At 35.3% G+C, this 27,111-nt stretch overlaps 2 protein-coding genes across 6 annotated transcripts; both read right to left on the bottom strand.

Annotated features, from left to right (window-relative positions):
- Positions 1-2,000: 2,000 nt before the first annotated feature.
- On the bottom strand, positions 2,001-7,646 carry LOC306875514 (chloride channel CLIC-like protein 1). Of its 4 annotated transcripts, none has more exons than XM_079426146.1 (11): positions 7,515-7,646; positions 7,047-7,136; positions 6,160-6,279; positions 5,851-5,961; positions 5,536-5,760; positions 5,268-5,408; positions 5,031-5,130; positions 4,669-4,766; positions 4,248-4,394; positions 3,608-4,171; positions 2,001-3,022 (listed from the first exon to the last, which is right to left on the bottom strand). In XM_079426146.1, exons 1-11 carry the CDS (start codon positions 7,566-7,568, stop codon positions 2,942-2,944), a joined length of 1,731 nt encoding a protein of 576 aa, XP_079282272.1. In that variant the 5' UTR covers positions 7,569-7,646; the 3' UTR covers positions 2,001-2,941. The 4 variants fall into 4 exon arrangements, with proteins under 4 accessions (XP_079282272.1, XP_079282271.1, XP_079282269.1 ...); XM_079426145.1 differs by having other exon boundaries at positions 7,047-7,240; positions 7,515-7,633; XM_079426143.1 differs by lacking the exon at positions 7,515-7,646 and having other exon boundaries at positions 7,047-7,375.
- A 561-nt stretch (positions 7,647-8,207) lies between these two features.
- On the bottom strand, positions 8,208-25,952 carry wdr47b (WD repeat domain 47b; the record flags this gene model as incomplete). Of its 2 annotated transcripts, XM_079425631.1 has the most annotated exons (14): positions 8,208-9,130; positions 12,878-13,096; positions 14,015-14,146; positions 14,232-14,402; positions 15,500-15,669; positions 17,928-18,095; positions 18,177-18,404; positions 19,651-19,820; positions 19,893-19,998; positions 21,635-22,404; positions 23,751-23,835; positions 23,927-24,010; positions 24,439-24,608; positions 25,756-25,952. In XM_079425631.1, 13 exons carry the CDS (start codon positions 24,594-24,596, stop codon positions 8,988-8,990), a joined length of 2,604 nt encoding a protein of 867 aa, XP_079281757.1. In that variant the 3' UTR covers positions 8,208-8,987. The 2 variants fall into 2 exon arrangements, with proteins under 2 accessions (XP_079281757.1, XP_079281756.1); XM_079425630.1 differs by lacking the exon at positions 25,756-25,952 and having other exon boundaries at positions 17,928-18,404; positions 24,439-24,596.
- Between the last annotated feature and the right edge of the window lie 1,159 nt (positions 25,953-27,111).

A 27,111-nucleotide genomic window follows, 5' to 3' on the forward strand; every position in this document is an offset into this window, starting at 1 on the left:
CAGTATGAAATCCCCATCATGTGGAAAACTGGTGCAAGAGTTAAAATACCAAAGAAAAAGAAACTTAGTGATTGTGTTACGGGGCTGACGAGACGTGAGACGTGCGGATCCATATGCAAGGCTTTATTATAAAACATGGTCAGAAACAGGCAGGGTCAGACATCGGCAAACAGGTATGGCAAGGGCAAGACAGAGCAATCCGTGGAACAAGCGTGGGTCGATGATCGGCGAACAGTATCCAAAGGGGCAAGGCAGAGAGATAATCCAGAGACGAGAGCAATAATCCAAACAGGGAGCGAACAGAGTCCAAACGGCAGAGGCAAAGGGTAAATCCAGGAAACAAGAGCAGGGTCAAACACGGCAGGAAAACAAGGCAAGACTAAGGCTAAGACAGTGGCTCTGTAAAGTGCTATCGTTAGGTGAGTGATAAATGCAACAATACTCGGCCCTGAGCAAGAGCAAGTCCCAGGCTTATATGGTGTGTGGTGGTGATTGGAATATGGTGATCAGGTGTGTGTGATGTGTGAATGGTGACAGCTGTGATCTGTGCAATGGATTGTGGGAAATGGAGTCCAATGTGCTGTGAGTGTAAAAGTCACTGTGGTGAACGGGTGACCTCTAGTGGTGGTTGACAGGGAGAGCATGGACCAGATTCGTGACAGATTGTAACAATGAGATCGATGAAAACAAGTCTGTGTGGGATAGACTTGCAGTCTTTAAAATGGCATACACTATATAAAGGTCCTAGATCAGGTCATTTTCACAACTCTTTTTTCAAAAGTCTATTCGAAGTCTTTTATCAGCTGAGCAACCAACAAGTTGTTAAACAATAGTACAATCCATTGAACCACTGAAGCAGATACAATTTCTTGACAAGAGCAGGCTGGGTTTAGAACAGGAAGTTCCTGCATTGACCACATTTTTGTCATTTTGACATTATGGGATAATTATTCATCAAATCATTATTAGAAAATTTCAAATCAATGTCATCCAGCAGAACCAGTTATTTGAAGGTTTCCTGGTAAACAAGGCTGCATCCTCTCATCACTACCCTACACTTTGGCATCTGAATGGCTAATTCTGTAAATCAATGACGGAAAAATCAAGAGATCCAGTTGACACATATTGATTTTTGAAAACCTGGTTGATGTTGGAAAACAATGCTGACAACATTCAGTTTCTCTCAAGCAGACACCAAGACATGCAGCAGAAGGTCAAAGTCTTCAGAGACACACAGCATCATCGGCCTCAAAGTCAACAGCAAAGAAAACACTAATGAAAATGAATTCCAGAGTTGAAACAGTGGAGCAGTTTGCCTTAATTGGCAGCAAAATTACAATTGTTGGTGACTACAAGTAATAAACAGCATCAAAGCAAACCAAGCATATTCTATCCTCAAACCCATTGGAGGTCCACCATTTGAAACGAATACCAAGATGACACTTGTATGGCTCCAAATGTTGGAAGACAACTACTGCCATCGAGAGTAAGCTCAATGTCTTGCAAACCGAATGCTTCCAGTGCTTACTGAAGATCTTTTGGCCCCATACCATCATCAACGGTCATCTCAGAGCAGGGATGCAAAAACAAAGACGCACAACTCCTTGCTCAGGACAGCACAAGGAAAAAGAAACCTGATGTAGGACAGTTAAAAGAGTTGAAAGCCAGAAAGCTGATCCTCCAGACAACTCCTATTTCACCAGTGACTGGTTCTGCAATGTTTGCTCAAATAAGCTTCATTCCAAGCAATCTGTTATCCAAGACATAATGCGGTTCCCAGCCAGAAGCGTTCCTTGAGCACTATAACCACACCTTTGGCGTCACAGGTGCCAATCGTTCAACAGTGCCCTTCGACCAATCAGGATGGATTCCCGATGGATATGACCGCACCGTACGAAATAAAACGTTATTTCAGTTGCTCACTGACTTGTGAAATGTCGCAAAGTCAACTAGAGAACTAGAGTCTCAATATAAACAAAAACAGAGCACATGCTAGTTTTAATACAGCACGTGTCTTTTTAATGAGTGAAGTAGACAAGTTAAAAATGTCCTTTTTAGCAATGCTTCCAAGCTGGAGCATTACTTCTGAGCTCACCTTAAAGGTGCAAAACGTTTACACAAAGAAATGAACAGCACTTTTGATAAATTAATCACACTCACTTAAGAAGAATCCAGGCTTTTATTCTACATAAAGCAAGTCGCCCTCTTATGGGTTACCGCCATATTGAGATCACATGATCTCCAGCTGTGTCAAGCAAATTGACTGCGTTAATAATAATAATAGTAATATTAATTATATTTAATTTATACAGTGCTTTCAGACAGTGCTCAGGGCACTTTACAAAGCATAATCATAAAAACACATGTAAAGAAAACAAGCAAATCAATCAATATATCAGCAAGACATTACTGACACAATAATGTAGCCTGAGTCAACATTATCAAACTGATCCAAAATGTATGAGTATAATTTGAAATACTATTAAAAATGTCTATTCTCTGTTGGGGGGGTCATGAAACAAGCTCAACAAGAAGTCGTAACAGCTCAAACACCCTACAACATGCACAAATGGGAAAAAGAGATTTAATCCAAGAATGTTCATTATGAATGTGTGTGATGGATGAGATGGAGAAAATAAAATAAACCATTTTTGTTTGAAGCAGCAGCAGCTAGTAAACAAACCTCATACATCCTGGCCAGTAGGTGCCAATATAATGTCCAAAAACAATGATAAAAATTAAACATTCTGCACCTTTCATTGGCTCTTTATAACACCTGAATGATACTTCAGGAGATTTACTTACAAATTACTTACTTTATAAATGTATAAAGAAAAAAGTAGTAAAAATATATTTACACTTCAGAAAAAAAAAAAGACTCAGTTTCCCCAACATTTAATAAAAAGTGAAAGACACAAAAACTGTGTTGATACAAAAAAGTTCAGAGACCATTTTCATGATGCATTTCTTGAACTGGAGCTGAATAAATGTCTTCTTCGACAACAAGATCTGCTAATACTCCCTGGCAGAAACAAAACACAGATTTCTGGTCAAAATGATGCAGGATAGACATACACATTACATACGTAGGAGGTATGAACAAAGCTTATAGTAGTGAGAGATGGCATATTATGCATTTGATATGCAAAATTCTATGAGAAGCACAATGTAATGAATACTTCAAAATACATACTATAGACAACATACAGTGCACAAATAGAAACAGCTTAACACAGATGCAACAGAACCACAGACCTTTTAATATAACATCAACTATCATATAATTGTAGCTGTAATGACAGGCATACAATGTTGAGCTTGCAAAACGTAACCTGCAGCTTCAGGTCATATTGAGCAGCCGATCTCCTTTAGTGATGCAATGTTTAAATTAAAGGAACACGCACACACACAAAAAAATGTACCTTTTTTCTGTATTTTTAATCAAATAAATGCAGCCTTGATGAGCATAAGAGACTTCTTTCAAAACGATTATATATATATATATATATATATATATATATATATATATATATATATATATATATATATATATATATTATGGATAAATTATCTAAATGAGGAATTGAAAAAAATAACTGATACTTGCCTCATTCCCTTGATTAACTCCAAGTGTTTTCACATCTGTTTGAGCAGAAGGCACATTGCTTACAGGCTCATTTGTGTCTGGACTCTGTGTGTCTTTCTGCTCTTTTTTATCCTCAGTAGATGCATTTTTCTCTTTTTCCTCAGCTTTCGCTTCAGGCTCTGCATTTTCATTTGTACCAGGATCCACCTCCTCTGTCCGCTGCTGGGAATCATCGCTGGACATGTTACCTGTAGCGCGCACAGTCTCTACCCTCCGAGTCCCTCTGGGAACATCGGAAAATTCTTGTTGGAGTTCCATGCTTCTGTCCTCCTGTCTGGTTTGTGGGGCATGAGCATCATGAGCCCTGAGGCCCTGGTCATCTCTGTTTCCAACTTGATTTACTCTGTTTCTGTTGTCCTGCAGCGGCTGTGGAGCATCGCCTCTATCCCAAGCTTCCTCATGCTCCCTTATTTGAGGAGCTCGGCGCTGTCCCACTGCAGGAGGTGGCTGGTCCTGTCGCCAACCGAGGCGGGAAAAGCCAACTGCTTGATGTATAGCTGCTTGAGCACTTCCATACATGAACACCTGAGAAGAGAAAACATGCCTTAGTATGATAACAAATAAATTATCCTACAATATGTTTGCAGTTCACAGCTCTTACAAAGATGGCGAGTGCAATGATAAGCAGCACAGGTAACTGGAGAGTGACTGGAAGATCCTTCAGCAGGGCTCTGAGAAACTCGCTGATTCCCTGCCCAATTTGCTTCAAGGGATCCGTGATGAAACTGGTTACGGTGACTGTGATAGCCTGGAATAAAACCCAACAAAGATATGAAAACATTTCATATCTGGTTACAGCTCTCATAACAGCTTTTGGAACAATCAGATATTCGGAAAAAAAAATGATATGCATTAATGGTGTTAATAAATGCGTTTTTATTTTATTTTATTTATCTAAATGGATCTGTTTTTGGCGTTAGGTTCAGATTATTTTACATTGAACATTTTCACCATCAACCACAAAATTGTCAGTCAACCGCAAGTCTCTTATCAAGTTTCTGTTGTTAGAAAAAGATACAAACCTTTGTTGGAGGCACAAGCAAAATGGGGTTCACCACCAGGACCTCGTAGTACTTTTTGCATGGATCATCTTGAAGAGTCCATGTCAGTCGGTACCACTCTAAATCAAATAGTGACAACAGTTCATCTCTAAATCATTTACTCTCCTTCATGTCATTTACAATCTGTAAGCTCTTCAATGGAATTCAAAAGCAGAATTTCAAAAAATGCTACATCATATTTTTGGAGCTTGAAAAGGTCTGAGAAGATTCTTCAAAATTCTAAATTTCGAAGTTTCACATGATACAGGTTTAGAATAACATGTAGGTGAATAAAAAAAATGATTCAAGGTTTTAACAAATTCTTATTACATTAAGCATCTCACCTGATAAGCTGTCCTTCCAGTCCAGTTGTTTCAGTCCAGTGCATTTATCATTGAAGCCCTCCACCTCCACAATGTTTTTCTTGTGTTCTGCAAAGGCAACCTAGTCGAGGAGAAATGTTTAAACCAATTCAACTCTCCATTTTGCAATACAATGAACACACCTTTCAACTCTTCATTGTCATCTGTTCAGTACTGCTTTAACAAACATCACACAGTCAACAGCACAAGAATAATTACCAGATAAAGATGGAACCAGTTCCAGATCAAGCTAATAAAAAAGCAAACAGCAAACATTCTCCAGAACTGGACCAACCAGGAGACCACAGACCAGAGCTCAGTGCAGATTACGGCTACAACAATCAGAACAATCAAAGAAACCTGTAGAACCAAATACAGCACATTCATTTGTTATTATTTCTGAGATAGCTGTAAAAGACCAGTCTTTTTAATATAACTTTAATAGTTATTTTATAATTTATCTTTGAATGCTTTTACAAGAACTGACCTTTAGGGCGGTATCAACATCTACATAAAACGTGTCTTCAAAATGCCACTTCCAGGCTTTGTGGTCATGGAGTTTGAATCTGACCAGAATTTGACTGAGAGCCTCATCCATGGCTCCAGTGGTCCAGTCGTTCTCTTCATTCAGAAGCTTCTGGATTTCCGCCAGCGATTGCTTGGAGAGTTTCACCTCAGCATCATAATGCATGGATGTCTGTCCATCATCAGGCTAAAGATTAAAAAAATGGAAAAGATATAAAACTTTCACCAATGCAAATTAATGTCAAGTGAATTCCCTGGAGAAAACACAGTCACATACCAGGCCGAGTTTTGAAGTTTCTTTAAGGAGCTTGGTAAGAAAACGCTTGAATACTGGAAGACATGCTCCCTTTACAGAGGTGGTGGTCCCTTTCTTTTTCTGTTCATCAAACTAAAAAATAGATAGCACAAGAAATAATAATAAAAATATATTTTCAGTAATTCAAAGCGCTGAATTGTACAATACTAGTCTTCAGTACTTAAGATATACCAAGGTATTCCATTGTACCAATGGAATGTCCAAAAAACATGGCAGTCCCATTTTATTAGTGAGGTCAACCAAACAAAGGTATATTTCCATATTTTTCACCTCTTTTTGCAAAATCTGTAGTTTACTGGTGCACTCAGACACAATAGGACACTGTTGCGCTTCACAGGATTCGGAACTGAATTCCCCCCTCTTGGTTGGCACATTAGTGTAACTGGCAGACTGTAAAACAAACAAACAAAAAGTTGTAATATGATGTAGATTTGTGTTTCCTGCAAAAAATGACACTGCTTGCAAGACTTAATGTGATAAAAGAGGAAATCACACTTTGTTGACAAAAAATACATGTGTTGAGTGAGGCAGAGAGCTCATAATGTGAACTGAACTGTGCAAAAGAAATTGTTTGACTGAGTTAAGGTTCAGTTACATTTACTGTTGTTCTACAATTTTTTTTTACAAAGCTAAAACCAGAAATTTCAATAGGAATTCAGCTGATTTGAACTATCGGGCGAGGGCTAAAAACTTCCAAGCAGATTTCGCGCTTACCAACAGAACCTGACTACTTCCTGAGCTGTTCTTCATGCATGGCTACGCTATTAATAATAGAGAAAATATCACTTTTTTTGCCAGCAACATTTCTCTAATGTGATCGCGGTTTAAACTGGGTGTTTAAATGAGTTGTTCATGAACCGCTCGTCCGCGATTAGCGAAAAACAAACAGGTTTTGCGATATTTAAAAGAAAATGAAATTTGCTCTGAAAATGAAAGCACCAGTATAGTTGCTGAACTTTAACTTTTGGAGGGACTTCTGCTTTCAGTTTCATATAAACTAAAAAGTTCGTCAAACCTTTTGCTAAATTTGAATGCAGTCTGTTTCCACTGAAAACAATGTTAAGAAACGGAAGAGGGATTTAAATGTTCTGCAAGCACTGTAATACATTAGTGAACTGACAAATGGCTTAATTTAATGGTTAACAGCTTTAACTGACCTCTGTGGGTTTTCTCATGCGCTTTGTTGTTGGGTCGTAGTTGAACATGTCATGTGGATCAACCCAAGCATCCTCATCCTCATCCTCATCCTGGTGGATATTAGCATTTGCAATAACATACAGACTAACGTTACAAATAATAAACAAACTCCAGAACCCAAACGACGAACAGCTTGACACCTTCATAATCTCCACTGGAACAGAAAACATTGAGAAATCTCAGACGTACTGCTAAAACAAATACTGTCTGATCGATTGTTATGAATTCTCTATATAAAGCTCAGATTCAGCTTTCTTGGACACTTTGTTTATTTTAAGTTCACCAGACCATCTACATTACCCTAAATGATATGTACTAAAATCTATCGGCCGCCTAAAAGTTACACATTGATGGCTTAATAATGACAATATAGATTAACTAAAAAAAAAACTAGGTAACTTAGCCTACATTAGCAAACATTTCCTTACATGTCGGAAGAGAGCTGTCATATACTGCCACATAGAAAACCCACCCAGATACATAACCTTAATTGTTGAAAACCTCAAACACGGTTTCTATTTAGATATTCTATGTGCAGTCATTTGTGAAGAAGTTTCTTCGTTGAAGTAACTCCATAACATCATGTGGCACTCATCGCCCCCAAGCGGACACAAAAAGGAAAAATGTATTTAAAAAAGGTTTAATGGTGTTTTTTTTTTTTTTAATATATATATATATATATATATATATATATATATATATATATATAAATATGTATATGCAGTTTGTATTTAGCATTTTCCTATTGCTAGGACGTATTTTTTTGTTTTTTTTAAGAAAACGTTTTTCCTAATTCAAAAAAATAATTATATAAATTATAATAATGCTGTTTATTATTTTGTTTATTTCATACATTGAATAAAGATATTTTTGTTGTTTTCATTATTATAATATTAAGTTTATATTTCAGAAATTATGATTATATACATTTTAATTTATGAAATGTAAACACAATACAATAATAATAATAATTATTATCAATAATTAAAACAATATTATATTGATACAATTTTGAACAAATAAATGAAATGGTACATTTGCGTACACAACATTTCAGTGTCAATCACAGATTCATTTCAAAATGAAAATGTTTTATGTAGAAGAATCATTGAAACGTTCATCAGGTTAAATCCCATAGTTTCAAAACTGTGTTTATTTCCATGTTCAAATAAATTACTAACACATACTTTGTACATCAGGTGATTGAGAGAGTCCTCTAACTGTCCTCTGCATCAATACAAAAAGGTGCTGAATTTATGTGCAAAAGTGATGGATATGAATATATGCATTAGGAAAATGACAATCCAAAATAAAAGCATTCCTAAAAATGCATGAAACCAATTCAACACCGAGGAGGACCACTTTCACAAAACTTTTATCCTCAGTATTTACGGAGCGTTGCTTCATTTGCATTTATTTAAATAAAGACATGACTAATCATGCGGCATAGACAGTTGCTGAATGAGTGAAGTCTATAGTGCAGTGTGCTATACAATGATCTTAGCATTCAAGCCTATACAAAAGCTCATATTTACAAGACATTCAGTTCAACTACAGAGAACATCACCTCAAGGCACAATTCAGCTCACACTTTCAGGACTGTTTCGTTCACTTGAAATAGCAAAATACAGAAGCAATGCTATGCGTGGCTTTTTTCGTGTTTGTAAGTGAAAGAACGTCTTTAGTTTTTTTTCTGAATTGCAATATATTTGACAATAAAGCTGTTTTTCTTCCAATAGACATGCAATTCTAGATGTAGACATGACTAGGACGAGAGTCGTGTTTTTTTGTTTGTTTGTTTTCTCATGTGAATATACTGGAGTTACAAAGACACACACACACACTGACACACTCTTTCACTCCTGTATTTTCTGTGCTCTTGTGTTTGGTGTCTGCTGTGGTTAAGGCTGATATGTCCACAGTGTGACCGTCTTATCGGCTGAAGAGGACAGGAAGGACAGGTCTCTGGTGTGCCAGCGGCACTGGATCACTTTATCAGCGTGTTCAGCCACCACAGTGACCGGCAGCGTTTTGGTCAGATCCCCTGCAGAAAAACAGGGCAATTTAACTTGCATAAAGTGACATAAAAAGTACAATGGGAATTATAATAATAATAATTAATTATTATTGTTATTATTATAACTGTACTTTATCCACTGAACAACTAATACAAACAACATTGTCACTGTACTTTTCAAAACCAATAAAAACTAAATGTATCATTGTTAAATAATAATAATAATACTTATTATTACACAAAATATTAAAACAAAATAATAATAATAATAATAATAATTATTATTATTATTAAAAACTAGCATTGTTTATTTATTGAGTTGTTTTTTTTATATAGTAAATAACAATAATTATTATTATTATTATTATTATTAATGCACAAAATATTATTGCTAAACTAATTCTGTGAAAAGAACTGACATTTGTTTTTATATATTTTAATTGATTTAATAATTGATTAATTAATTTAGTAAATAATAATAAAAATAAAAATAAATAACAATAAAACCAATTAACTGAAATGAAACAAGATATAAAAATGACAAGCCATAATCTGCAATGTGACAAAAGAACAGTGGTATTTCATTTTCTTAAAAATATAGCAATAATAATAATAATATAATTCTGTGAAAATAACTGACATTATTTATTAAGTTGGTTTTTAATATTAATATAGTAAATAATAATCAGGGCTCGCAACATTTCTAAATCCCTGGTAGCCCTTCGCGCAGGTACTCTTCAGATTTTGGTAGCCCGACAATTAATTTAACTAGCCCAAATAAAATAAAGACCATAAATGTCAATCAAAAACATTTTCAATACACAAATATCAACGAATATCAAGGAAAGAGTTTTATATGACTATTTACAAGGTATCTGAAGAATTCTTAATCTATTTAAGGCAATTTGAAAAATTATTTCTTATACCATTTAACATTTAAAACTGTCTAAGGCCTTAAAAACTCTTCAGTTTAGTTGTATCAAATTTAAGGACCCGTGGGAGCAATGTTCCCTCTAATTGTTTTTCTTGCTGAGCAAAACTTTTCTCTATCAGTCAGACATTTCTGGCACCTGAGCAAAAGCATTCTTTATACCAGACCTGTACAGCACGCACATAAAAAAGTGTGTAACTTTGAACTTTAATGTGCTATTTATATTTGATTTGACCCTTGATGTAACTAAATGATGTATATTTTAGGTTACCTGAGAAAATTTTTTACTGTACAATACACTGCAGTTCAAAAGTGCTCATCAAGGCTGTATCTATTTGATAAAAAATACTGAATATTATTTCACAAAATAATATTGTGAAATATTATTGCAGTTTAAAATAAATGTTTTCTATTTTAATATACTTTAAAATGTAATTAATTCCTGTGAAGCAAAGCAGTATTTTCAGAGTCACATGATCCTTTAGAAATCATTCTAATACGCTGATTTTTAATCAATGTTGGAAACAGTTGCGTTTCCCACACATAGACGAATCTGTGGCGGTGCGCCACAGATTAAATTCCGACCGCCACAGATTCAACACCGTCACCGACCAAAAAAAAAAAAAATCAATACCGACCGTCACATATTGCGTTTCGTTATTCTTTTGTACGCTATTTAAAACACGCAGCGAATTCGTTCAACTGCATTTCCTTTCCCTGCTCTCTCTTCATCTCTCTGTCACTCACGCGTCTCTCTCTCCCTCACACACACACACACACAGCCCCTCCCCTCCGTGCACACCACATCTGTCTGGATCATATTCATCTGTGGAGAGAAGACGGCTGGCGAAAGGTTGGTATCTCGTGAACACTTTTAACACACAATCACAGATTAAAAAGTGCTATAAAATAGTTTATATTCTGAATACAATAGTTTCAGTGTGTTGATGTTACTGTAAGTCCCGACCCTTAGCAAACGCGATTGCGCCTTCTTTAGAAAGTTAACTAGTCGCAAGTTTGCGGTAAAATGTAGGCTAGCCTAGTTGGGTTGTCGAGGTCAAAACACTATATGTAGCAGCTGTGAATCAAATAAACGTATTATAAATTATGTAGTTTCTTTACTCTTACACCGAATGTTGTCCTTTAGGGGATCCAATCGTTCTTTTCATCTGCAACCCCCCCCCCCCCCCCCCCCCCCCCCCCCCCCCCCCCCCCCCCCCCCCCGGACAAACATCAACCCCCCCCCGCGCGGACTGACCACCACACATTGCCTTCAAACCTGTGGGAAACACTGATGTACTGCTTTATTATTTTATTTTTTATATACACTGTATTTTTTGGGACCGGTGATATTTAAAAAAAAAAAAAAAAGTTAAAAAGAACAGTGTTTAGTCAAAATAGAGATTGTGTTACAATATAAACTATTCAAAAGTTTGGGGTCAGAATTTGTTTTTTAAAGATACTTTAAAAAAGTTTAAAGAAAGTTTATTCAGCAAGGATGTGTTAAATGGATCAAATTGATAGTAAAGACTTCTATTGTTAGAAAATATTTCTATTTTGAATAAATGCTGTTCTTTTAAACTTTTTATTAATCAAAGAATCAAAGAAAAAAGTAAAACAGGTTCCAAATAAATATGAAGCAGCACAAGTTTCAACGCTGATAATAAATCAGCATATTAGAAGGATTTCTGAAGGATCATGGGACACTGAAAACTGGAGTAATGATGCTGAAAATACAGCTTTGATCACAGAAATAAATGCTGTTTTAAAGTATAGGTATTAAAATAGGAAACCAATATTAGAAATTGCAATAATATTTCACTTTATCACAGTTTTTTTCTGTATTTTTTAAATGAATACATCCTTGATGAGCAAGAGACTCAAAAACAAGGTCAATTATTTATCAGGTTTATAATATAGCCCTAACATAATATATTATCAAAACAAACTATTTCAACTGATAGAATAGAATAGAATAGAATAGAATAGAATACAAACTGAAGCAAAACTTAAGCTGAGATCTGTAAGTTAAATATAAAAAACGTGAACATATGAATTCTTCTATAGCTGTCTAAACATGGTTATGAAGTACAGTTTGTACAATACTCTTGTGTGTGACCGTACATGTTTCAGAGTTTTGTTACCCATCCTCCGTTATTTCCAGCACTTAATCAAGCCACTCTTCTTTAATACATGAGGGCGTTTTAATTCACATGTCATTGAGTTTGTGTTGTCTCTCGTGTTGAGCGCACCGCAACCATTGAAGTATTCAGTTTCTACAGCGACTCATTTGGTGCACATCGTCCTCTTTCTATGAAACCGGTTCTAACTCTGTCGTGACATCAGCTCTACAGCGGTTTGCCCGAGCATTGCTATTCTTTCCCTTTTACTGCGGCATTCAATCAAAATGCGCGCTCAGCTTAGAGGGAACACTGCGTGGGAGCCCTGTATTTAAGGTAGCCCGTCGGGCAGGGCAGTGATACATTTTGGCAGCCCGACTGGAAAACACAATAGCCCCGGGACATTGGGCTAGCAATTTTGCGAGCCCTGAAATAATAATAATAACAAACTAATTAATTGACAAAACAGATATGAAATAATATTCACAAGCCATAATCTGCAATGTGGCAAAACAGTGGTATTTAATTTATATTATTATTATTATATGAAATGGCATTCACAAGCCATATTACCTTGTAATGTGACATTTACTGTAATTTTGAGTGAAAATCTAATTGTAGAAGAATTGATTATATTATGAAAGATGGATTTCGATGACAGGTGGTTGGAGAGAGGGTTGAAAAAGAAGAAATGATGATGAAATCATTTGTGGCCCGACCTACCTTGAAGATCAGTGATCATGACTTTGTTGTCGTAGGAGCCGGTGAGCAGATAGTGGGCTCCAGGAGAAAAGCGCACTGAACGCACATCGCTGGTGTGCGGCCGATACGCCTGGACGCTTCGACCTCCTCTGATGTCATAAAGCATGCAGCGACAGTCCTCCAATCCAGTGGCCATGAGCCGCCCACTGGGATCCACTGCCACCGAGGCCACAGCACTTCCTGTCACATGACACAATAATATATATATATATATATATATATATATATATATATATATATATATATATATATATATATATTAAAACCTCTGTGCAAAGACTGATTCAATAACAAAATGAAATAATGGGTGGCCTTTGATTATTAGTGTTAGTGTTGTTGTTATACATGTTTATTTATTTATTGCTGTTGCTAGTTGTCACTGAATTGTTTAATATTAGTATTGTTTAATAATTATAATAATTATTATTGTTGTTAATTTTATCCTATAAATATTTTTACATTTTTATTTCTGTTTTATTATTATTATTATTATTATTATTATTATTATTATTGTGTTGATTCTTTTTGCATTGGTTGTTTTCAACTAATTTATTTGTATTTAATAGTACTAATAACAATTTATTATTATTATTTAATAATTTATATATTATTATTATATTTTATTTTATAATACTAATCATTGAAATTATTATCATCATATAATCTTTTTGTTTTTTGCATTGGTTGTCACTGAATTGATTTTAAATATTAATATTCTGTAATACTAAAATGAATACTATTCTGATTATTATTGATTTGTTATTATTTATTTTTTACATTTGTTGTCATTTAATTTGTTTTGAATTTTAATATTGTTTAATAAAACTAAATACTTATTTGTTATTCATTTTTATGAAATAATAACTCTTTATTCTTCTTCTTATTAAACAAAATAAAAAAAAAAAAAGTAATTTACAAAATAGTCTGAATTATTCATTCGCAAATCACTCCAAATTTGGTTTGAACAATTTCTAGAAATCTTTATCCCATAAATCACAAACAGCTGGGAAGGTCATGAAAAAAGATTGTGGAAATTGGTCAAATGTGGAAAACCTGATGTATTAAAGGCTTGTAAATGAGCTGAGAAGAAAAACGCACCTGTTCCATGCAGGGCCGTTCCAACCACCTTCACACAGCTGGGCACACGCAGGTCCCAAAACCTCACCGTCTTATCCTGAGAGCCGGAGGCGATCATCCACCCGCCCCACGTGTACAGAGACAGGATGTGTCCTGCAACAGCATGGCAGATCATACAACTCAACATCACATCCTGTTACTGACACAGAGGACATAAATGAAGAGTGTGTGTGTGTACCCGTGTGTCCGCTGAGCGCGTGCAGCCCCTGTCCTCTCTGGCAGTCAGTGGTGTAGATGTTACAGTCTCCAGCCCCAGCGCTGATCAGGATCGCCCCTCCACTCTCGGGACCCTCCATAAACGCCAGGTCTCTGATGGTGCCATCATGCATGCTGAACTCTAGATCTGGACCTGCAGTCCAAACACACACACACACACACACACATTACCCTGTTAACCCCTGCGTCTTCAACAACTGTATTTTCATTTATTTTCATTAACTATCTAAGATATAAAGTCAGACGCTTTAAATAAAATTTTAATATTTTTTTACTATGATGTTTAATAATGCTAATATTATCATTATATATAACATTAATTGCATATAAATAAAAAGATACAATGTAAATGAAATATTTTAAAATATGTAATGATTCACAATGTACTGTAAGATGTAGTCACAGACATTAAATAAAATATTACATTATTATTATTACACATATTTAATATACATAAATATAGTTTTATGTATCTTTTTTTCTCACATAAAATACTCTAACATTCAAAAGTTTGGGGTCATAATGTTTTTTATTTATTTATTTTAAAAATAAATACTTTTATTTAGCAAAGACACAAAATTCATTAAAAGTGACAGTAAAGACATATGTTACAAACGTTTTATATTTCAATTGAATGCTGTTTTTAATCTTCCATTGATCAAAGAATCCTGAAAACATATGCACAATTTAGTAAAATGTATAATATTAATTATTGGATAATAAGCAATGGTTCTTGAGCAGTAAATCTGCATATTAGAATGATTTCTGAAAAATCATGCGACACTGACGAAAATCACTGGAATAAATTACATTTGAATTTTGATTCACATAGAAAACTGTTCTTTTAAATTGTAATAATATTTTATAATATTACTGTTATAGTGTATTTTAATCATATAAATGCAGCCTTGATGAGCTTGAGATACCTATAAAAATCATATCTCAACTTAAACCTTGGTATTGTATAGTTATATACAGTTATTGCTATAGAAAGATAGATAATGAAATAAAATTTGGAAATGATAATAACAATGAAATAAAAAGAAAATATTTTATATTTCATGTCCATTTATTGTCCATTATTTGGCAGTTAGCAGTCATATAATGACTAATGTATGGTTATTATCAGAAAATAAAGCCCTTACTTATCTTCATAGGTTACAATTACTTTCAATGCACTTTATGATTCTATATTTACACTACACAAAAAGTATTTGAAAGGCACATTACCTGTGGCATTGCAGGTGTCCGCATTGAACGGAAGAACTTTGACGTACTTGTCATTGGAGCCCGTGGCGAGAAGCTGCCCGCAGGGACTCCAGGCCACACAGTAAATAGAGCCTTTATGGTGTTTAATACGCTTGAAGCAGATCTCAGGCTGTTTTACTGGACCCTCAGCGCTAGACAGGAAGAAAAGAGGATGTTAGAAGATATTTTGAAGAATGTTCAAGTTTCTGATAGTTTTGTATGAAAGCCCATTTCTGCCATTGCATAAAAAAAATAAAAAAAGGTAATTGAGACTTTATCTTGCAATTCTGACTTGCGAATTATAAAGTCAGAATTGCGAGATATAAAGTAAGAATTGGGAGTAATCAGAATTGGGGGATATAAACTCACAATTGCGAATTATAAAGTCAGAATTGCGACATATAAACTCGCAATTGTGAGAAATAAAGTTATAAACTCATAATTGCGAATTATAAAGTCAGAATTGCGAGTAATAAAGTCAGAATTGGGGTATATACACAGTTAAAACTTGATGGATTGGGGAATAAAAACTCAGTTTATAGCCTACTTCACAATTCTCACTTTTTTTCTTGTTGTAAAGTCCATTTCTGAGGGGGAAAAGACTGATACTTTATAACTGGCAACTGCAAGTTTTTATATATACAGTGGGTACGGAAAGTATTCAGACCCCCTTAAATTTCATTTTTTTTCCCTCAATGTACACACAGCACCCCATATTGACAGAAAAACACAGAATTGTTGACATTTTTGCAGATTTATTAAAAAAGAAAAACTGAAATATCACATGGTCCTAAGTATTCAGACCCTTTGCTGTGACACTCATATATTTAACTCAGGTGCTGTCCATTTCTTCAGATCATCCTTGAGATGGTTCTACACCTTCATTTGAGTCCAGTTGTGTTTGATTATACTGATTGGACTTGATTAGGAAAGCCACACACCTGTCTATATAAGACCTGACAGCTCACAGTGCATGTCAGAGCAAATGAGAATCATGAGGTCAAAGGAACTGCCTGAAGAGCTCAGAGACAGAATTGTGGCAAAGCACAGATCTGGCCAAGGTTACAAAAATATTTCTGCTGCACTTAAGGTTCCTAAGAGCACAGTGGCCTCCATAATCCTTAAATGGAAGACGTTTGGGATGACCAGAACCCTTCTTAGAGCTGGCCGTCCGGCCAAACTGAGCTATCGGGGGAGAAGAGCCTTGGTGAGAGAGGTAAAGATGAACCCAAAGATCACTGTGGCTGATCTCCAGAGATGCAGTCGGGAGATGGGAGAAAGTTGTAGAAAGTCAACCATCACTGCAGCCCTCCACCAGTCGGGGCTTTATGGCAGAGTGGCCCGACGGAAGCCTCTCCTCAGTGCAAGACACAAAAAAACACCTGAAGGACCACAAGATGGTGAGAAATAAGAGGTATGTGTGGAGAAAACCAGGCACTGCTCATCACCTGTCCAATACAGTCCCAACAGTGAAGCATGGTGGTGGCAGCATCATGCTGTGGGGGTGTTTTTCAGCTGCAGGGACAGGACGACTGGTTGCAATCGAGGGAAAGATGAATGCGGCCAAGTACAGGGATATCCTGGATGAAAACCTTCTCCAGAGTGCTCAGGACCTCAGACTGGGCCGAAGGTTTACCTTCCAACAAGACAATGACCCCAAGCACACAGCTAAAATAACGAAGGAGTGGCTTCACAACAACTCCATGACTGTTCTTGAATGGCTCAGCCAGAGCCCTAACTTAAACCCAATTGAGCATCTCTGGAGAGACCTAAAAATGGCTGTCCACCAACGTTTACCATCCAACCTGACAGAACTGGAGAGGATCTGCAAGGAGGAATGGCAGAGGATCCCCAAATCCAGGTGTGAAAAACTTGTTGCATCTTTCCCAAAAAGACTCATGGCTGTATTAGATCAAAAGGGTGCTTCTACTAAATACTGAGCAAAGGGTCTGAATACTTAGGACCATGTGATATTTCAGTTTTTCTTTTTTAATAAATCTGCAAAAATGTCCACAATTCTGTTTTTCTGTCAATATGGGGTGCTGTGTGTACATTAATGAGGGAAAAAAATGAACTTAAATGATTTTAGCAAATGGCTGCAATATAACAGAGTGAAAAATGTAAGGGGGTCTGAATACTTTCCGTACCCACTGTATATATAAAGTCAGTGGCAGAAATGGGCTTCCATAGTTTTGGGTCCCATTGCCTTCCAAAGTACTTCCTGTCCATACTATGGAAGTCAAATAGAACCTGAAATGGTTTGGTTACCAACGTTCTTCAAAATATTTTCTTTCATGTTCCACAGAAGAAAGAAACTCATACAGGTTTGGAACAACATGAGGGGGAGTAAATGATGACTGAATTGTGATTTTTGGGTAAACTACCCCTTTAAATACTGAGAAGAACACACCTGGTTTTGAGGGATTGTGGGTAAGTGCAGACACGCAGTGTTTTGGAGTTAGAGCCGATTGCATAGAGGGTCCCGGACGGGTGGAAGGCGACCGCGCGCACAGCCTGCGTGTCCTCCAGTGTCTGCACTGCAACGAATGGGGATTTGGGTTTCTCGTCCTGAAACACACTGTCATGATGCATCAGCATTATAAGCAGCTCACAAACCAGAGTTATTTCATCTTTATTAGGGTTGAAGGTTGTGAGAAACCTCTGGTTGACCAGCACTGGGGACTCGTCCAGAGACGGGACGCCTCGACCTCCTCCCTTCTGAGGCGTGCTGCTGATCACCGCGGTCTTGTTCTGGCCTGAGCTGGTCTCTGGGGTCTGTTTACCGGCTCCACTCGCTACCGTACCGTTACACTGCTGGGCCAAAGCCTGGACGTCTTCACCCAGGTCCTCCATTCCCACATTCAGCTCCTCCAGTTTCTGAATGGACCTACAAGATCAAGAAAACTATGGCTAATGGTGATATCTAGAGAAGGTACTTAATACCTAATATAATGCTGATATTGATAAAATTGTAATGACAGGAAAGCTTTTTTTAAAATGTACTTCATATTTACTCTAAAATTCACAATTTTAAAAAACATTAATTAAAAATAATAGTTATAAATAAATGGAGCGATTGCAAAATCATCCTAATAAATAATAATAATAATAATAATAATAATAAGTTACATTCCTAATAATTACATTTATAAAGAACACTTACAAAAATGAAAATACATTGTATTATAAATTAATACAAAATAAATATATACAAATACGTCAAATATACGATTAAATTGTATTGAATTAATAATTATTAAAATAAATAAATGGCATAATACACATAGGACAATTTAATGATGGCAAAAAAGAGGTTTACAAAATTTCTGAAAAGCAATGTAAATTGTACTATATGATATTGTAAATAAAATAGCTGATAATCTAAAAATGGCCAAATATTATAAGATTAATATGTCTATCCCTAGTAAAAATCAAGTATTAATGTATAATATAATAAAATAAAAATTAATAATTAATAATGGCAATATAATACACTTTTACAATATACAGCAAATAAGTTATGTACATAAAAACTGTAAATTACTGATCAATGGAAAAATATTTTGATATTAAAATGTTTATCACTAGTAAAAAATTATATATAATATTATACTGACAATTTTGTATGATATACATACAGTTTGTGAAATTGTGTGTAAAATATATCTAAAATGATATTTTAATGACATTAAAATAGCATAATTTACATAATTCACCATTTCTATAAATGATATCACATAAATTAGATTTGTATGATTTAATGAAAGCCAATGAGAAGTTTACAATATTGCTGGAAATCAATGAAGAAAAACAGATGTAAATATAATATAGTTTGCAGATAGTCTCAAAAAAGCCAAATATTACCAGATTAATCTCTATCACCATATATAAAACAATACTGATAGAATAGAATAGAGCACATGCTATTTCTGTTATCCCTGTCTGAAATTAATGGCACATCAATAAAAACAAGTGAAATAAATGAGTTAGTGGTGAGCAAGTTCCAGTCCAAAAGGCATTTACAGCACTTTCAATCTCTCATCTCGACATCAGAAACCACATAATCAATCAACAACACTGCACTTCAAACACATCTGAATGCCTCTGGGGCACTTTAGAGGTCTGGAGCTGACCTGTTGAGGAACTTCTGTGTGAGGTTGTGCTGCGCTGTGTCTGTGGGCTGATCTGGGGGATGAACTCCACCCTCCAGCAGCATCTGATGGTACAGCTGCCTCTGCTGCTGCTTCTGCTCGAGATGCTGCTGCACCCGCAGCCGCTGCCGCTGGAACTCCTGAAGCTGCTCCTGCACACACAACAAAAGTCACCAGCAATGAAGATTCTGTCATCATTTGCACATGTAGCTGGTTTTATTTACCTCAGATTTCTCAGCTGAACCCGTGGCTCCACCATCTCTGCCAGGAGTCAGTGGAGGACGCAGTGAGTTCGCTCCTCCTGAGCCGTTTATCCTCTCGTCCGGTGCTCTAGAGGAACACGACAACACAAGTCAACACGAATGAGCGTGATAACATCTTAATATCTGTGGATGCACGGATAATAAAATTCAGGCTCATACGATAAGCTGATTGTATGTACCGTCCAATAACTGATAAATGGCTAGTATTACAATTCCATATTTTTTCTAAATACACTGAAAACACAAAAAACTAAATAAAGCAATCATTTTAAATGCTACAAGTATGAAAACAGATATCTATTATGAGATTGTTTAAGATTTAAGATTATAAAATGAACAATAAATAAGCATTAGATGATGGCAAATGTAATCCAAATGTAAAAGAAGCAAGAACAATTAAATATACAATATAAATGACCATTTAAAAGCTTGCTTCCGGTAAGATTTTAGTAATAAGTCTTTTATGATTACCAAGACTGTATTTATTTGATTAAAAATACAGTTAAAACAGTAATATTGTGAAATATTATTACAATTTAAAATAGCTGCTTTCTATTTTAATACGTTTTAAATTTTTATTTTTTTGCTGTGATGAAGAGCTGAATTTTCAGTACTTCAGTGTCACATGATTATTTTAATAATTCAGTATTTGATGCTTAAGAAACATCTGTTATTGTTATTATCAACGTTGGAAACAGTTGTGCTGCTTTATATTTTTGTGGAAACCCAAGATATTTACCTCAAAATAGAAAGTTCAAAAGAACGTTTAACTAGAAATCTTTTTTGGAACATTATAAATGTCTTTACTGTAACTTTCTGTCAAATTAATGCATCCATGCTGAATAAAGATATTAATTTATTAGTTCATTAAAAAAACTCCACACTTTTAAACAGTCACATAGCATAATAACAAAATCAAGAATATTATCTCTACCTTTTGAGAAAAACTGCACATTAATATTATGGTTTCTACTGCCACTTTTTATCTAGTATTCAACTAAAATATATTGATTGTTACTGAAGTTTGTTTGGATTTTACTAGTAAAGCCTCCAGGGTTTATTTCGGAGGATCTAACAGGATTAGAAATGTTAAGCTTGACCACCATATGTTGCATTTCACCGCTCACAGTAACACCTTCCAACACAGAAACCAGTTCTGAGAAGCTAGATTTTACAGATTGTAAAAATTTTTACAGATTGTAGATTTTTACAATGAATTGTGCAGTTCTGTTTATGACTGATGTTTACCCTTGGTTTTATTACAAACAAAAAACAAAGAAACAAACAAAAAACATGATTAATATATTTAAAACATGGTAACCACAAAAGAACCATGGTCTTGCTACACTAACCATAGTTTAACCATGGTATTTGTAGTAAAACTATGATTATACAAATGGTAATCAATGACCCAAAAATCATGGTTACTACACTTTTACTATAATAAAACCATGGTTAATTTTTCGCAAGGGATGGGACACAAACTCATGGAACACAAAAGATGATATTTTGAAGAACATTTTCAACTGTTTTGATCTATAAAATGGAAGTCAATGAAGTCCAAAACAACTACATTGAACCCCACTGACTTTTACAGCATTGACAAACACACTAAGAAAGATTTTCTTAGTCATACCAGTTTGAATCGACATCAGAATTATTAAATGATAACCAAACTGTAATTTTTGGGTGAATTATCCCACCTGTCGGGTGAATCCAGTGGGTTTTTGCTTCCATTTCCTCCTGTAGGATAACCAAAGTTGGCGAATGACTGCGACATGGCCGTTGCTTTCCCGTCACCTTCCGTGCTTTTCTTTTCTCTTCCCACCAAGCCGTGGGACAGACCGTCCAGGGCAGGATTGAGAGATCGGGACATGTAAGTATCCGCCGATTGGGGCCGCCGCAGAGGCGATGCTGGGCAGGGCGAGAGTTTGGTGAGCAGAGGAGTGAGAAGATCCGCGTGACCCGTCCGGACCGGTTTGGCGAGCCGGTCTACGTGGATGCTGAGGGTCTTCTGCTCAAACGCACAAGCGAAGACCGATGGTGTGAGGTTTTGCAGCCAAGACAACAAACTCAAGTCCAATTCCTCGCAACCATTACCACACAGGACGTCGACGGCAAGGAGAACCTCCTCCTCGCTGATTTCCTCTCCAGTGGCTTTGCTCTGGCAGAACTCAACGCAGCATTCGTACAGGATTCCCTTGATGAGGAGCTGGAACAGACGGTCGCCGCTGGCTTTGAATCCGGCTTCGCTCAGTTTGCGGTCGGCAGGAATGAATTCGGCCACCATGGAGCAGGCCTCCTCAAAGCAGTGAACTCGGGCTGTGCTGGGGTTCCAGTCCTTGAATTCTCCGTGGTGGGTGAGGCGCGGGAGCGTGAGGAGCAGGCAGAGTTTGCTGTAGTCATCTTTGGTTGGGCAGAACTCTTCCAGGGAATGAAGGGACTTCACTGCATCTTGCATGGTCAGCTCCAGCTGCAGATGAGAAAGAGAGCGGTCATTATGGGATGGTTCATGAATAAAACCTTCTTTCTGACAAAATTTGAGTCACGATTCATGAGGTTTAAAGAGTTACACCACCTCAAAATGGAAATGTTAAAAATGGAAACATATCCTTGTGGTGCGGCTGACACAGAACAGCATACGCAGTTTGTGTCCAGTGGATACTCTCCAAAATGGCTCTACACTGACGCGAAGAAGACTAATTGTCGAATAAAGTCTTTATTTTTGTTTTCTTTGTGTGCAAAAAGTATACTCGTCGCTTCATAAAAGTAAGATTGAACCACTGATGCTAGATGGACTATTTTGACTTTTCAAAATAGTTACTTTTCTGGGCCTTGACAGTGTTCAATTATATTTTCATAGATTTTATTTCATAGATTCATTTTCAAGATTTATTCTAAGAACTAAAGGGATTGAGAGCCATTTTATGGTACAAATAATATTATACAATTAAACTTCCATTTTGCATAAGACAAGAGTTATTTTGTACTTTACTTATGTATCAGTTACTTATTTATCACGGTACACATAACAAAAATTATCATAATTTACAATCACACTTCTTCCATTTTGCAAAAATAACAAGCATTATTTATTTATTTGCTTGTTTGGATACAATTTCCATTTATTCCAACTATTTATTTATAAGTATTAAAGGCTACTATTAAAATAATAATAATAATATAATATAATTTAATAATATTATTAAAATAATAATAAATAAACCTCTTCCATTTTGCACAAAAGATAAGCTTTATTTATTTATTTGCTTGTATTAAAGGATATGGTACAAAAAATAATAACATTATTAATAATAATAATCATGTTGCATAAAAGACTAGCATAATTTATCAATTATCGATTTATTTATAAATTATCTATCTATATTATCTATTGGTATAACATTTTAATTTATGCAAATTATTACTATTATCATCATCACAACTAATAAACAAACAAACAAACAAATAAATAATGCACGTCTTCTTTTATGCAAAAAAAAAAAAAGCTGAATTCCAAATAATAATAATCATAATAATATATAATTAAACTATCCATTTTGCATGAAAGACATATTTATTAGTTTCAATGATGATGATGATAGTAACAGTAATAATAATTTCAATTAATTTAATTAAATAAACTAAATAATTAAAGGCTATTTTCTAGGTAACATCATTACTACTGTTGCTACTAATATTAATACGATATGCAATTAACTTATTGCATTTTACATAAAAGACACGTAAAATGTGTATTTTATAGAATAACCATGCCATTTTGCACACACACACACACACACACTTACAAACACTCACATTCTCAGGGTCATCTGCCGCAGATATGGCGTTGTTTACACACAGAGCTTCCAGAAACTTCTGTTTTAGGATGATATATCGAAACCTTAAAGATTAAAAATCCCATGAGACAAACAAGTGAAACAAGCAACACAAGCCTGAATGCTGGCAACAGACTCAAAACAGACTGTGCTTACTTCTTTCTGTCAAATTTATCCAGGCACTCCAAAGGCTGGATGAACTGCAAAACTTCCTCCCATTGACCGTCTAATATAAGTTGCCTAAGAAAAAAAAAGGACAAAAATGAGTTCATCTTCTAAATAATATTGATTCTTTCATAAGAAATGCAAGTGTACTCAATACTTCGGCACCTGAAATAGATGCTGTTTTCCATTTCCACACTTCTTTAAGCAGCACTACCATTTATTAAGGATATATTCAAAATATACTACAGTAAATGGCTACTAAAATAGCCACTGCAAGTAAAACTAAAGAAACAAAAATTAATTTTGAATTAAAATAATAATAATAATAAAAAATTACATTTTTACCACATTTTGGAGCAATTAAATTCTGCTTTGCTTAACATCAATTTCTTTCAAAAACCTATACCTAAAAATGAATGAGTCCAACCTTTTGAACAGTAGCCTATTAGAATCACTGAGAATTCATTAGTTGTTTACGTTTCAAAGACACAGCTACTACTGACCTCAGGAAGAGCATATCATCTGAATAAAGGCCATTAATGATGCCGCTCTCTTTTTCCAGGGCCAGCATACTGATATGGAGCTTTCTGGAGTTCAGAAAGTCCAGGATCAGCTTGATTATCTCTGCTTCTTTAATGTTTATAATCTCCTCTGCAGTCATGGTGTCAGATTCCTGAAGGGACAGAGGGTCAAGGTTATCTGTACGCGACGACAGCAAGAGCTGGCTGTGTGTGTGTGTGTGTGTGTGTGTGTGGTTTCGCCCACTGTGGGAACCAAATATTCCCACAAGGACAATGCTTTACATTGAGGGACCAGACTAACTTAAAACGTCTAAATTAAAATCTAAAACCAATAAATAAATATAATTTTGTGGGATCGAGGCTTAAGGGAAAGAAAACAACAAAGAACTAAGAATATAGTGATATAAATATTCTGTGGAAAATATATATTTAAATATTTAAGAAATATTTAAGAAAAACATAATTATTTTAGTATATCAAAAAATAAATTATTAATTCAATAATGAATACATTTAAATAAATTAATAATAGGTTAATTTAATAAATTAAAAAATTACATTTATAATAAATACATTTAAACATTATAAATAATTAATTTGAAGTTTAAAATTTAGGGATAGATTAACTCAGTATATTAACCAAAATATATAATATATAAATAAATGCAAGAAATACATTTAGTGCTCTTTTAGGAGATATGGACAGCTTGTAGTAATTATCCTTAACTCCATACTAAAAATGATTAATAATTATTATTATTATTATTATTAATAATAATTCTGATTTCTGATAAATGTTATTTAGTAAATAAGTACTTGTTTAGCTAATACATAATAATAATAATAATAATAATAAAAGCATTAGCATCAAAGAATGTGAAGCACCATCAACTATGCCACTTATCTCAGGCCCCTTTCAAATGTGCCATCATTTGAATAAATTATGTGACTCTGCGAAAGTGCAACCTTTTAAAGACTTGATTTATTATGCATACAAACAGTTGCATGCAAGCACTGCGACAACTTGTGCCATGCAGTCCTGTCAGCAAAGAGAAGCATGCATTTCATTGTGTTTGCATTAGTGCAATGGAGACAGCAGCATTGGCAATTTGAACGGACCAATTTATTTTCTGACCTATTTCACTGCATGCGACCTCAAATCTGTCATTTTCGCTGACATTCACATGCATAAACAGCATGCAAGTCCTGTCTGGCCCCAAATGCAACGCAATGAAGCTTTAACTCTCTGCATGCTTGGAAGACAACGTTAAAAATCCGTGCAGCATTTCCAAAACCTTACCTAAAATCAAGCTTTGGCCAAAGCCGAGATGTTTATTCAGTCTTCTCCTGCGCGGATTAGCACGAGCTCAGCGATCCGCCGCCTGAGCGTGAGGTGCGTTTATCCCGACAATGGCTCGGATGTCCCCACCCACCTTCCGTCTGTCTCCCTCTCTCCATCAGCGGCAGCAGCAGCGCCGGTTACCGGCGGAGAGACGCGATGCTCCGGACACACCCACAGCGCGCCGCTGCATTGGACTGTAAAGGTTCTCTTAGAAATGATGAGACTGGGAATCTAAATTATGATATTAGCCTATGTGGGTTCAAATAATTTTGGTCAGAACAAAATGGACAAAAGACAAAAATTTGAAAATATTTAACATTCCCTAAACTTATGACACGTAGGAAAACAATATTATTTAATCGTAGTGTGATTATTTTATTTTTATTTTATTCTATTCAAACCCTGCTGTTGTGCTGTATGACCGCTTGATGGCACTATGAAATCACAGGACTGACCCAAAAGCATGTTTTTGATTTCACCAGGAACTCATCGATGAGAACATTGCTGACCTAATCGAAGAATAGTTGCGCTGAAAGAGAAGCTGAGATGACTGTAGCACACAATAGTCTTCAAGATGTTCGTTAAAGAGCGTTTCATCTGGAAAACATCTGCAAAAAGTCTTTATAAAATCAGTTTTAAATCATAAACATGTTACATAGACATTTCTAAATGTCTATGTAACATCTGACAGGAAACGTATTGCAGATGAGCAACGCTCTAAAACACAGGTCTCGCAAATATAAACACGTACATTGAATAGATGTCTCTAACTACTGCAAAGTTGAGTTGTTGTGTTTATAAACTATCTTCTAACATAAAATGAACATAAGTAGCGAGTTTAAAACTAAATCCATCAGAGGTCTTTTTTTGGTCAGAGGATTTTTTTGGACTCAATCTAGATTATTGTAAGTAAAAACGATTAAAACCATTTCTTTACTTTTATGGGAAATATACATTTAGCAATAACTACAAACCAAACTTGCCAACCTCTACCGTATGATTTATACTAAATGCAACCCTAAACCTTTTTCTTTTCTTTATCTTCTTCTTTACATTGTATATATTTTTCTTTTGAATTTAATGTGTATTTAATGTTTAATGGTATAAGTAGTGAAGTTACACAAATCCGGGTTATGTTTATACATTCTCAAATTTGGATAAAGGCAAGAAAATGAACAGAAAACAAAAACAGCTCATGAAATATTTGACTTCATGAGCTTGACCATATGTTAAAGTCATCTATTTCTCCTTCGGTGAGCATTTGTGATTTTTAAAATAGTTTTAAGGCTTATTTTATACCACATATGTCAAATA

Source organism: Barbus barbus (assembly GCF_936440315.1).
Source record: "Barbus barbus genome assembly, chromosome: 9".
Lineage (NCBI taxonomy): Eukaryota > Metazoa > Chordata > Actinopteri > Cypriniformes > Cyprinidae > Barbus > Barbus barbus.

Excerpts from the sequence above, each read along its gene's own strand:
- LOC306875514 (XM_079426143.1), bottom strand. The coding sequence starts at position 7,256 with ATGTTTTCTGTTCCAGTGGAGATTATGAAGGTGTCAAGCTGTTCGTCG. Across the intron at positions 5,409-5,535 it reads ATGTTGATACCGCCCTAAAG|GTTTCTTTGATTGTTCTGAT; the intron begins GTCAGTTCTTGT and ends TTGGTTCTACAG. Across the intron at positions 4,395-4,668 it reads TGCTTGTGCCTCCAACAAAG|GCTATCACAGTCACCGTAAC; the intron begins GTTTGTATCTTT and ends GTTTTATTCCAG.